Source organism: Terrapene carolina, unplaced genomic scaffold, assembly GCF_002925995.2.
Source record: "Terrapene carolina triunguis isolate 2854851 unplaced genomic scaffold, T_m_triunguis-2.0 Scaffold66, whole genome shotgun sequence".
NCBI classification, from domain to species: Eukaryota; Metazoa; Chordata; order Testudines; family Emydidae; genus Terrapene; species Terrapene triunguis.
The window spans coordinates 44,106,721-44,120,186 of NW_020664417.1; the positions used below are offsets into that span (position 1 = coordinate 44,106,721).

The following is a 13,466-nucleotide window of genomic DNA, read 5'->3' on the forward strand; positions in this document are numbered from 1 at the left end:
AGCCCACGAAAGCTTATGCTCTAATAAATTTGTTAGTCTCTAAGGTGCCACAAGTACTCCTGTTCTTTTTAAAGACTAGCCATTTTGTTTTTCACATAAACGTTCCCCTTCCATCATTTTGTTTAGAAGAAGCAGACCATATGCCCAATGATAACAGAATTTAATTTAGAAGCAAATAAGTAGAACTAAAGGAGAAACCATAGTATCTAAGAATGGTCAAATAAAATCAAGGGATAATCAACAACAAACCACCTGGTCTAGGTTTTCAATACACTATGAATTGCGACTGATCATTTAAAGGCACAAGGCATGTTTGTTTGGCCAGGTTGGGAGTGATTTTATATTACGGATTGGAGATTCTGTTACATTCTGTTAAAGCCTGATCCTGTGAGAAGCCAAGTACCTCACTCCCGTTGACTTCAGTGGGAAATGAAGGTGCTCAGGACCTTGCAGGATCAGGCCTTTGTTTTGTCATTTATCATTTTTAATTGGTGTAAGGCACCAAGAGGGCCTGATTCTCTGCTCCATTACACTAGTTTTACAGTGGTGCCACTCCATTGAAAACATCGGGATTGCACTAGCATAAAACCAATGGAACAGAGTGGAGAGTCAGATCCAGTTATTTTTTATGTAACACACCCCCTTTTTTCTATCTTAAGAAGATTCAAACTGCTCTTTTCACACAATTGTAGTTTGAAAGAGAAAAAAGTGACTGAAAAAAATCCATTATTTCCCTGCCTTCTCAACACCTTTGGTCATTTCACGTGGCCTCACCGACACTGAAATGCAATGTGTTCATGCCACGGACACATGCAGTGGCAGGCAATGTGAAAAGCTGAGTATTAAGGAAACATCCCTATGAAATAAAAACTTGTCTACAACAACTTCATGATCATAAATGAAGGGAACAAAAGAAACTCATTCTTACCGGCTCTCAACTGCTGCTTGAAACTCCTGCTGACTAATGACCTCTCTCTCCAACCTGTCAATTTTTCTGAGAAATACAGAAAAAGGGATCAGACCCCATGACGTTCAGAAAACATATTATCCTGCATATTGAAAACAAGTGAGCCCTAGATTAGTGAAAGGACACAGCTAGAAGATCATTTTGGCCCACATTTCATGACTCAGATAGACGGCCCAATACCATTCCAAGGTTTCTTCTATGTCATCTACCTTGTGCGATAAGGGGCAAACCTTGCCTCAAGTGTACAAGGCCCTGCCACAGGAGAAGTGGTCTGGCTGCACTGTGCACAAATGGGGCATGACTTGAGGAGTCCATTTTTCCGGGGGTTCCTTTATGCACAGCTGCTACACAGAGAGGAGCAGACAGTGGGTCGGCCGGCAAGTGAAAAGAACCAGCGAATTTGCTGATTCCTGAATCCATTGGTCAGGGAGGGTGCAGACACCAGGAAGACTACTCCCCATGTGAGGCTGTATGGGAGAATTCCTATTTCCTTTGCCCCTCAGCTCTCAAGGAATTCCCCAATGCATAGTCAGACTAGTCAGACTTTGCTGGAGACAGGATTTAGGGCAATGACTACTTTTCATGTATAGTTGAGGTAGTCAGTTATTTTTTGTCAAGGTCCAAATTTCATGGTCAAGGTATAGTCAAGGGTCAGACTCCACAGAAAAAACCCCCCAACAATAATTATAATAATAAGTAAATAAAAATATTTTGGGGTTCAAAAACGTCTGGTTATCTGGATTTGGCCCGCAGAATGTCTATTGATTACCTGAGTATATGGCATATCAGTTGAAAACCTTCAATGACTTGCATCTTAACAAAACGCGCTGACTGAACACACCAGTGAATCATTTAAAAGGCGCACTGTCAAGAGTTACAGGCTAAACTGTGATTTTAACGGTCTGTCTATGACTGAAAACAAATTCATCAGCTCCCTCAAAGCTCAAGGGCTGTAACACAGAGAGTTCCAGTTTCTAGCTGAGCTTCTGCAGCAATAAATGCAGGGCCTGGAATCTATTTGTAACTGTGGGCAAATCCCGAGGGACACCACAGCCTCACACAGCTAAGGAGAGAGTGGGCATAGTTGGCTTTCCAGCACCTTCCTTGACCCTAGGGGCCACCAGCACAAGTTCTAGCAGCCTGAGGGAGTAATGGGGAAAGCTCTTCAGAACACAGAGCACTCCAGCCACACACCCTACAGCGGGGGTGCCAGGAGTCGGTGATGCATAGCCAGCTACCCCAGTTCTACACCACCCAGGGGTTCACCTCCATAAGGAGCATCCCCAACTGGCAATTTAAGCCACCTTTCTGTCATCTTTACCCTGCAGGAACAGGCAAAGGTGACAAAGCGGGGCTGAGGATCTGGCACTTCAGTTTTGCCTGCTCTCATGGGGACGTAGGGCACTCTGCACTTTGCAGGGTCAGGCCCTATGGAGCAACTCTCACGACGAGGCAGAAAGGTCCACCAGGGCCCCGCAAATGCCTAAAATATATGTTTTAATTAAATAAACTAAGAGTGGTCATTTCTTCACAATCACTCACACTTCTCTGAAAAGGAGGTCGGTGATGATGCCACCTTCTCAATAATATAGAGGCTAGCAAGGGGTCATTGGCTTTTAATGAGATCTTGATTAGCATCTGGAACCATTGCTAAGGCTCCAGGCCTGCAAAGGGATCTGATCTGTACAGAACCTCACTGAAGAGTCCAACTGATATCAACCTATTCAACAACAATGGAACTCTGCAGGGGGATCCACACAGTTGCACCCCACTGCAGGATCAGGGCCTAAAACATTGTCTCCTGTAAAAACTCCTTTTCTTTCATTCTAAATTTGTATTTCCAGTGTTCGTGGATTCTTTCTATTTTAGCACCTTCAATAGTTCTAGCTCACAATCTGTCAAACATAACAAGAAAAGACACTTACTGGAACGTGGCCAAGAGTGAAAGGAAATCAGATTGAAACAAATTTGCCAACTTTGCTTCAATTGCAGTCAGAGTGGAAGCTGGGCTGATGCTCCTTTCACGATGAAATCTACAAAGGATGCAATTTAAAAGCAAGGATTAATACAGATATTGCACATACCTTCTTTATTCTATTGATATTCTTGTGCTGCAGCTAGAGCTGGTCAAGAGATTTCTGACAGAACAGTGTTCCACGCAAAAATCCAGATTCAATGGAACTAAAATGTTTTCTGGCTAGCCGGCTCCCAGCTCTGGAAGGCACCGAGAGAGAATAAACATGGAACAACACAGTGCCATAACTACAGTACCTTCCAAAGTATAACCACGCTTTTGAAAATAATGTACTAGCCCGCACCTCTCCACACACGTTATGGCTAGACGGTTTGGTCTGTGCTATTGTTCAGAAACTGGCTGTGGATATGAATCACTACAAACACACCCTTGGTGTGCTTTATAATAACTCCATTCAACAGCTTACAGGCTACTATTACTAGGATACCATCAGCGACAGACCACCGATGGATGGTCTGTTGGAATGTTATTTTTAGATGTTGGTTGGAGAAGTAGAAGATAAGATACTCCTCTGTGCTCAGGCACTCCTGCACACCCTGTGGGTTCTGTAAATCATGCTAACATAGAGCTTTTAGTGACATCAAAAGCCTCTGCGGCCTGGTCAGGATGACTGAGGAACAGAAAGCAAGACAACAATTACAAAAGTTATACATGACAATCATGTTTTAAGAGAAAAATATTAAGGCCAAATCCTGGCCTTACTATTATGATGTGCATTCTTAGGTAGGTGAGTGATGATGGCTAAGCAAAGAGCCCTGAAGTCATTATGCTAAAGCAGAGCAAAATGGGATTAGTACAATGGGCTTAAGCCAAACCCCACTGACATCAGAGAGAGTTTTTCCATTTACTTCCATGGGCTTTGGATCAGCCCAGGGTGCTCAGCTATGCCCCCTACTGCTGTTCCAAAGCAGAGTCATGTGCACTTCTCTCAATGCCCGCTGACAGGGTGTGCGCCTGTGCAAGGGCTCACGCTCCGTGCCATGCTCCCATTCTAGTAGACCACACCACTTTAGGGCTATGGAGTGCCTCCAGATATGCCAGCCAACTCCTTCAACTGCTCATGGAGATACTAGGTGGCTTCTGTCCTGCTTCTGCACAGGTGAGAATAGGGTTACCAGTCCTCTTCCCCCACCCAGTGCTCCAACACAACAAGACACATCAGAATTTTGCTCTGAGCAACAGAACATAACAGTACCTTTCTAAGAATTTATACAAACTTCAGATGAATCTGATGCAAGGACCAAAGGCCCAAGTGTTCGTAACCAATGAGAAGAGTAATAGTTCCACATGATGAAAAAATACAGAATAAAATCTGAATTAACTATGGTAGCTCCTTCCTATGGGTCTCCAACACACCTTGTCTTACTTGTTTATATTTTAGCTTGTAACATTTCTGGGCCACAGGCTGTCTTGCACAGCATCAAGCATATTATTGGTGCTTAGCAAATAACGAACAACAGTAATGACAGCATTGGCCACATTATTTTGTTGTAAATACAAAATGGCATTGAAGACCTTTAAAAATATGAAGATTTGAAAAGAAAAATGGTATTATCTATTTCTGAAAAATAAACATCATTTCAATGGATTAAGTATTTCATTAAATAGGATCGTGAAATAATTCATTTACTCCTGGACTGTTACTTTTCTGTTCACATTTTGTTAATAATGTTCAGCTGAATTTTGTGACAGTCTTTAAAGTTCTTCTGGTACTGAAACTCCCACAGCAGAGGGCAGGAGAATAGCACAGAGGAAGCATGGCTCAGACTGAAAAGGGAGTCTCTCCAAAGACAAAATGGATAGTTTTACTGTTTGTTAACAGGTTTATTTCAGGTTACTTATCTTGTCATGGAGGCAGATTCAGTCTTTAGAGGCCCTATCTAGTAGTAGTTATCTCCAGCTTTCCAAGTCATGCAAACTGCAGAAGGCCATGGCTTATGGCTCTGTACCAAGCCACTTATTCAGGGGGAAAGTCATCCTGCTTCAGAAGGCTAATGTTAAAATAAACTTGTGCTTGCTGAAGCAAAATTGCACATCTCCCACTGTGGTACAATATTCCCTAATGGTCTATATTCCACCACCTCTACTCCAAATGGGAACCAGGCAGCACATGAAAATTTCTACAGGCCAAGGTTCAGAATAACCTCTAGCCCTCAGTGGTGCCCAAGATGAGAAACGTGCATTGTCCTGATTTAAGGGACCTTTTTTTTAAAAACACAAATCAACAAAAACCTTTGCATTGAGGAGACCTTTCCCACTTACCAGAAGGGAGAGGTTCTCTTTTGGGGATGTGGAGGGAGAGGGGAGCCCTGCCCTAATTCCATCTGCCATTTTTCCAGGAGCGTTGTAGGGGGAAAGGGTACAGTGTAGGCTTGATGAGCCCTACTGGATGACAGAAACAACGCTGTCGGCCAGAAATGCAACATATTAGACTTTAACTCTTTCCTGGTTGTCACTGTTAGTCAGGCAAGAAAGCCTCCACTTCACAAAGCACCCCATGAAAATTAGGTGCAGCCTCCACAGATGCAGAGCATAGGAGGCCTATGGAAGTCACAGAGGCGGCTTTCAACTGGATAAGGGCCGTTGGATTGTATTTTCACTTCTCTTTCTGGTCTGAGTCACTGGGCTTAATTCTACCTTGTGAAAATGGGTGCAGCTCTACCAAAGCCATATAATCAGAGAAAGCAATGATAAATAAGCGACGACTTCATACGAACTTATGCTTGGAATTAGAGAGAATTTTGTGTGTGATCCCTCTGTCACTACGATCCTGGAAGTTCCTTAAAAGATCCAAATAATTGATCCCAGTTTGGCTGTTTTCAAGACCACATCTTGCCAGGAAAAGGTTAAAATGCTCCTTTTTGAGATGCATGTCAAATTTTTGTAGGATTGACAAGAAGGATTCTTTTCCCACCTTCCAAAAAAAAAAAAAAAAAAAGTGAATCAGACTTCACTTTATTTAAATAAAACTTTAATATGCAGAATGTCACTGATGAGCTTTCTCATTACTTATTCTGTTGCATGATCACTGTATTTATTCAGTGTTCAAGGGCCACATTCAGCCACCTTACTCGTAATGGGCAAAAATCCCAACTCCACTGAAGTCAATGGCAATGTTCGTATTGGCTTGGGTGGAGCCAGGGTTTCATTCAATGAACAGAACTTTACTCTACAAGCAGTCCCATTGATAGGAGTTCTCCCCTCCACTGTGGCTCTTTTATCCTGCTGTGGATCAAGCCAAAGAAGAATTCCCCCTGGAGTAGGCTTAGCTTAAGGCCTATCTGCAAGCCCCAGCATTGGTGGCATGTCAGGAATGCATTGAGTAACCATTATTTAATAAATCTTCATATAGTTTATTATAGGTCTGGCTACAAGCATTGTCTTTGGTGCAAGATCTAAGGGAAAATTGACCTGGGGTAAGTGACTGGTCCTTTGTGATGAGGAATAACCTGAATCTTGTTGTGATTTTTGGTCTTAAAGGCCATCTACTACAGAGATGTGCTCCCATGGGTGGCAAGATAAGCCAGAATGTCCGAGGGGACTGTCTGGGACCCCGTTTAAGGCTGTTAATGTGCCTGATCAGTTTGCACTTGGTGCAGTTGATTGGTGAAATCTAAGTTCAGAATTCACAACCAATTTGGAGTTTGTGCCCTAGTTTTTAAAAGTGTGCCCTGAGTTGGTACTTGTACTCTTGGGCCACCATTGTGAACTTAATAAAAAGTGTCAATCTATAAAAAGAGATTGCAAACACTTTGGGCTTGTTTGTTTGGTCCTCTCCTTTATACATAATCAGTCTTGCTAAACTGCTTGCCTTGGTCCTGATTTTCTAAATGTTTGGAATAAACACTTGCTACTCAAATGGTTAGTGCCTATTAATACAAAAGGGACCATTTTCTTATTAGAAGCATCACCAAAGCTATGGATATAAACAATATTAATGGATACATTTTCCAGCAATTCAGCAACAAATGTGGAGATCACTGCTATACTGGTAAACACAAAGGACCAAATAATGCTCTTCTCGCTTATCTAAGTAACCCTACTGAGTAATACCAGCTGGCTGGTTAGTGTACTGGGGTTTGGATTCAACAGGCCTTGCTTCACATCTCATTACAGCCCACACAATACCTCCAGATCATTTGCTGTGGGCGCTTCCCCATTTAGAACAGATTCACAGACTAAAAAGCATTTTACCTTTCCTGTTTTTTGTGGGTCATGTTTTTCAAATTCTTCTTTCATGTTTCTAAATCCTTCTCTGAATTTATCTTTCAGCCACCTTTCTATGTCAAGTGAAGCTCTGCGTTCCCACTCTGCTTTCGAGATTTCTCTGCTTTGCCCTTCAGTTGTGATATGGAAAGAAAAGTTTAAAAATTATTTAATATAAACAAAAAGAAGACAGGCAATATGGTGAGAAAAATAATACGACTCTAATGCACTGAAACTGTATAGTACTGAAGGAGTCAAAGGATGGGAAGACAGCAGTAACTCTCCGTGATCTAGTTACTGATAAGTCCTAACAGTGGTGAAACAGCCATCTTTCTTCAATCAGTGATGCCTCCTGTTAGTTAGAGCACAGCCCAAGACTCATTCAGATTTTCCAGGTACTTTTTTTTTAATCCAATTAAACTTAAAGACATCACTTCTCTGCACCTTGTACAACTCCTTTGTTGCTTTCTTTGCAAAGTATTTCTTGGGTGTAAATTTAACCAGGATCAAATTTGCAAATGACACTAAATTTTGAGGGGTAACAAACACACAAGAGGACAGAACTAAACTGCAAAGTGAGATGGAAAGTGGGGACTGCAGGGAACAAGCAGAGATCCACATCTACAGTGAAATAAGCAACAAAGATACAAGGTGAAGAGAAATAACCATGCAGCTGCGTTGGTTGCATTTAAGTGAAGTTATTTTCATCTTGTCTCCAGTAGAGTGAAGATGAGGAATCATAACCAGACAGTTAGGAGGGGAGGTGTCCCATAAAAGGATCTCAAGAAGTGGTGTACAGAATAAAAAAGTTTGATGACACCTGTTCTAAAGTGCAAGCCAGCATCAATCCAAGCTTCCCCACACTGCACCACCAATGTGCTTTAACCCTGACTTCGAGGGATCACCCTGAGATGTAAGAGAACAATTCCTCCTCCACAGCCATTCAGTCTCTGCTCATTGGGGAATTCAAGGCAGATCCTTCATACACCAAGCCACACATTTGTATGCATCTCTGAAACTGAACGCAGAGAGCATTAGGCTCCCCATGTCTACCCTTAAGCTAGAAGGCTGGACCCTATGACAGAGACTTACATTATAGGTACTCTCACTGCAGGTCTGTTTGCTGTATTTGTAATATATTTGCTAATGTATGTGTTACTTGATCAACTGTCAGACCTGTTCATGATTATATTGCCCTCTTGTGAGTGTTGTATAAAGAGAATAAAAGCCTTACATATATTTGTAACAAAGGTTTTTCTTTAACTCAAGTAGTAGATGCCTATGTTTTTGGAACCAAAAGTCCTTGATGATTCTATCCCTGATGTTGCAGACAGGTAACTGAGTAGATAACCATGGTGTCTGTGCATAGGTAACATCATATAGTGCAGGATATTTAAGTAAACATTGACACAAAGAAGAAAAACTCCCAGAACCTAGGAAAGGCAACCAGCATAATCAACTATAAGCATTCTATAAACAATACTTGGAGGATCTAAATTACTTGTTCAGTGCTTAGATGTTATTCTGATAAGTACTATAGAAAAACCTCAGATAGAGAGAGTGGTGGAGAATGGTATCAGTAAACAACAAATACGGTGGAAGTTTTGTGATGTGGATACCTAGTCCAATAATAACTGAATTAAAACCATGAAATTCATTTCACAGAGGCTACCAGACAGCCAACAGACAGAGAGTAACTATTTTAAGACTTGACTACTTCTGAGCCAGTTGTCTAGAGATGTATCCATAACCAATCCCACAAGTGATTCACTTTCCATGACCTTTTTTTTCTGATTGCCATGAAGGTTACTGAAAGCTATGGATTCAATTAACCAATATTTATTTATTTTTTACCAGAAACTTTAGCATTGTTTGAAGATCCATTTTGGAGCTCAGCTCCTAGTTTTTTAAGTAGTATATCTCCTTTCAGAACTCCTGTTCCTTCTGTGTCATACCTGCAAAGAGCAAGAGGAGAAAGTCATTATCAGATTTAGCTTCCTTTCTTAGAGAATAGTTCATGCTTCCTCTGCATTTGTCACCTTCCTGTGAACATCAAGCACTGACAAAATGTCAGCAGAGTCAACCCAATGGACCAGGTTTTTTCAATAAACCAAAATTGAACAATAGAGAGACAACACTCCCAGCTGTCCCCATAATATTAGATAAAATAGAGGCAATGGTACCTAGTGGTAAGCACATTAGCCTTCTATTGTAATATATAAAAGAATAAAATCAATAGGCCAAATCCTGAGTCCTCAACTGACCCCCATTCCTCTGCTTCCACTGAGAGCATGGAGCAGCAGATGGGCTCTGCACCTCGTGTTCAGGAGTCATGATTTGACTTAATATCATATACTCCCAATTATCTGAAACCCTATTACCCAAACCTCTGCATTATCACTCACTCCCATGACAGCAAGGCTGCAAAGGGATGACCCGATGTGGTCACAGGGCCAGTGACACCCGATCCTGGCAGGCACCAGGGGCAGGGAAGGCTGCAGTCCTGGCAGGGCAAAGCAGAGTCCTCGGCAGGGAGGGCAGCACAGGAAGCCCTTGGCAGCCCCGCTGTCACAGGAGTGAGTGAGCGGGTCCACGACTGCAGAGGGCTCCCTGCACTGCCCTTTCGATTATCCAAACTCCCAATTAGCTGAATAAAATCTGTGTTCCCCAGGCTATTTGGATAATTGGGAGCATGCTGTTATAATAATACTTGCACTTACATAGCCCTTTCCATCCAAGGATCTCATAGCACTTTACAAACACTGATAATTCTATAAATCAGGTTTATAATGGAAATTACAGTATGAATGATCCTTCCTTGCAGCAGACCTGCTGTTATAACTATAGTGAACTATTGAAAATTCATGTGACCAGTATTTCTATGGAAAGCATCATCACGCTGCTTTGCACCAGTTAAGAAGCTTTGGTGTTTGCCTATTGGATGCACTAACTGGTTACCACATATTGGAGCAGACCCTGTTCTGCAGCTACTTTGTGTGTGGAACTCCCATTGGCTTCACTTAGAGTTCTGTATGCAGAGCAGCTGCAGATTAGGGCCCACGAGTGGTCAGTGGAGTCCTCTACCCTGTGCCTGGACTAAGCATCTTCCCTGTGGCTAATATGACAGATGAAAGTGGCTATTTGTATATCTTACACTGTCCAGGTTCTCTCCATTTACCTTTTCCTCCCTTTATCTGGCCCCACACCAGCATCACACACACATATCCTCACAAGTCTACCACCTAACACCAGAGGGGTGCTCTTTATTTTTTTAAATGGGAATGAGATTATTATCTAAAACTTGAATCAGATATTACCTTCTCCAAAGCTTTTCAAACTCCTCATTTCCAATGTGAAAACCTAGTTTGTTAAGTAGGTTCTTAAACTCAGGCATCAGAATCCTGATGTCATCACCTGGGTTCTTCTGGGGCATCAGATCAGCAATATCCAGGGACCTATTTCCAACAGAAGACAATATGATCCTTGCCTTATGAAACTTACCCTATGCCTGCTACACAGAAATTCCTCATTCTCTTACAAAGACAGAATTATTACATTTTGATTTAAAAGAAAAAAAAATCAATCCTGCTATGTATTTGGGGGTTTCTCTGCAATTGCGTTATCCCTTAGCAGTGGAAAAGAATCAAGAAGGTAGTTTGGTTTGAGTTTTTTTTATATGGTCCACTTTGTAAAAGGATGCTTCCCCCTCCCTCCTGATCCCATTCTATAGACTTGGATGCTGCCAGGGTCAAGCCTGATAAATCCTGAACCTTTTACCAATGAGAGCATTTAACATTAGAAGCAACACATCAAGGGATGTGGTAAATTCTCCATCACTTGGAATCTTTAAATCAAGATCGGGTGGCTTTCTAAAAGATATACTCTAGTTCAGCCACAAATGGTTGGGTTTAATCACTGGGGGAAGTTTCTGGGATCAGTGTTACACAGGAGGTCAGACTAGATGATCACAATGGTCCCTTCTAGCCATAAAATCTATGATTGCTGCAGAAGTGCTTATACCTTTGTTTTGCTTTTTCTTTTAGTTGTGCATGCACCTGTGATGCAGTCATCATGATTCTGTCCCCCTGTCTGTGGTTGATGGGATCAAGCCAGGCTGGAGCCCCAGAAGTAGCAGGATCACGAATTGCTGCATACAACTCTTCAAACTTGATAATGGCTTTGTCCTGTAGTTTAAGCCTGTTACAATGCAGGATTGTGAATGTTTGTTTTCAGTGTTTGCATTCTCTTCAGTGACATAAAAGAGATAGATCACTTACTGATGGAGAAGCAGACCATACAAATCAAATCTCTTCCTTTCAAACACTTCTTTCTTCCACTACCTCAGCTCACATACAAAGGAGAAAGCCACTAAGTGGCAATGACATATATATTAATACTTGCATTAAATGCACTAAAATGTGTTGGTATTAACTCCATTAACATTCAACTAGTGATTAACTATGGCTGAGCTGGTGGAGCCTGGTGACATCTCAAAGTTGGCTGGCAAAAGATCGTATTGTATAGGACTCAAAACTGCAGATGCAGAGCCTATCCAGCCTAGCCTGAGGAGTTCCCACTGCCCTACGATTAAATGCATCACCACCACCAGAGTAAGATTTTATTCTTTGACAGATGTCTTCAAGTTGCAGCTAATCCCCAGGTTACCAGGCAGCAAGCACATCCAAATTGCCACCCAGCAGCTGAAATCAGCTTGCCCTTCCCTGCACAGGTCACAGGAAGTTCCACATCAAGGGGTTCGACAGTAGCCTCATGGTGCCTGACTGGCTCCCTACCCTACATAAACCCAAGAGGCATTCCAGGAAGTGTCCAGGCAACAATGTGGATCATTAGCTAGCTGCAAAGTCCACCCTGCATTCTCTGTTCCTGAACTCCTGGTATTGACCATGGCTTTGACCTGGACCTCGACTACCACTCATACCCCAGAACACCCACACAGACCTGATATCAGGTACTGACCTTTGGCCTGATCCTTGACCGGTCTCTGGCTCTGCCCGTCAGCCTGATTACTGCCCCTGATACTGACTCTGAACCCCGGTTGTTGTTCCTGCCTACTGAGCTCCTGCACTAGTCTCGCCTACCTTTGCACAGAATCGTGACCCACTCTTTCTTCTGTACAATTTGTAACAAGAATGGTCATCTATAGGAGATGTAAGAGAACAGCCTTAATACAAATGCTGTTAGAATACCACGATCTGATCTTTCATGAATAATAACTCCATATGGCTTTAAACCAGGGTGAAGAAAATTCAAGTTGATATGGCTCATCCAAGAATAATTCTGAATGCTGCTGTTGCTACTGCATCTACACTTACTTTTAAAAAGGAGATATTTACTAGGGACTAGGGGTCTGATCCAACAGCAATAAAAGACTCCCACTGACTTCAGTGGGTGGGGTCTCAAGCACTATGTTCTTCAGTGCCCTATTTACAATATTCAATTAAACTCTTGTAAGATGCCATTTCAATCCAGTCTGCCACTGTACACTTTTAATATGGATTTTTGATCAGTTAAACAAAAATAAGTTGTCTAATTTGATCGGGCATGTCTTAATTTGCCTTTTCCCTGCAAAATACAGACAAGTCATATTGCATTATACTGTGCTTAAATAATGCAAATTTAAATAAGAACATAAGAACGGCCATACTGGGTCAGACCAAAGGTCCATCAAGCCCAGTATCCTGTCCTCTGACAGTGGCCAATGGTAGGTGCCCCAAAGGGAATGAACAGACAGGTTATCATCAAGTGATCCATGCCCTGTCACCCAATCCCAGCTTCTGGCAAACAGAGGCTAGGGACACCATTCCTGCCTATCCTGGCTAATAGCCATTGATGGACCTGTCCTCCATGAATCTATCTAGCTCCCTTTTGAACCCGTTATAGTACTGGCCTTCACAACACCCTCTGGCAAGGAGTTCTTGTGTTTGTTTTAAACCTGCTACCTATTAATTTCATTTGGTGGCCCCTTGTTCTTGTATTTATGAGAAGAAGTAAATAACACTTCCTTATTTACTTTCTCTATACCACTCATGATTTTATAGACCTCTATCATATCCCCCCTTAGTCGCCTCTTTTCCAAGCTGAAAAGTCCCAGTCTTATTAATCTCTCCTCATATGGAAGCCATTCTATACCCCTAATCATTTTTGTTGCCCTTTTCTGAACCTTTTCCAATTCCAATATATCTTTTTTGAGCTGGGGCGACCACATCTGCACGCAGTATTTAAGGTGTGGGCATACCA

At 42.1% G+C, this 13,466-nt stretch overlaps 1 protein-coding gene across 1 annotated transcript in view; it reads right to left on the reverse strand.

The window, feature by feature from the left end:
* Positions 1-7,219, reverse strand: part of LOC112102628 (EF-hand calcium-binding domain-containing protein 6-like) — a 77,971-nt gene extending 70,752 nt beyond the window's left edge. The window contains exons 1-3 of the mRNA XM_029910616.1: positions 7,197-7,219; positions 2,893-3,000; positions 929-994 (exon numbers count right to left, since the gene is read on the reverse strand). Of these exons, the coding sequence (XP_029766476.1) occupies positions 929-994; positions 2,893-3,000; positions 7,197-7,219 (197 nt within the window). The remainder of the gene's footprint in view (positions 1-928; positions 995-2,892; positions 3,001-7,196) is intronic.
* Positions 7,220-13,466: the final 6,247 nt, after the last annotated feature.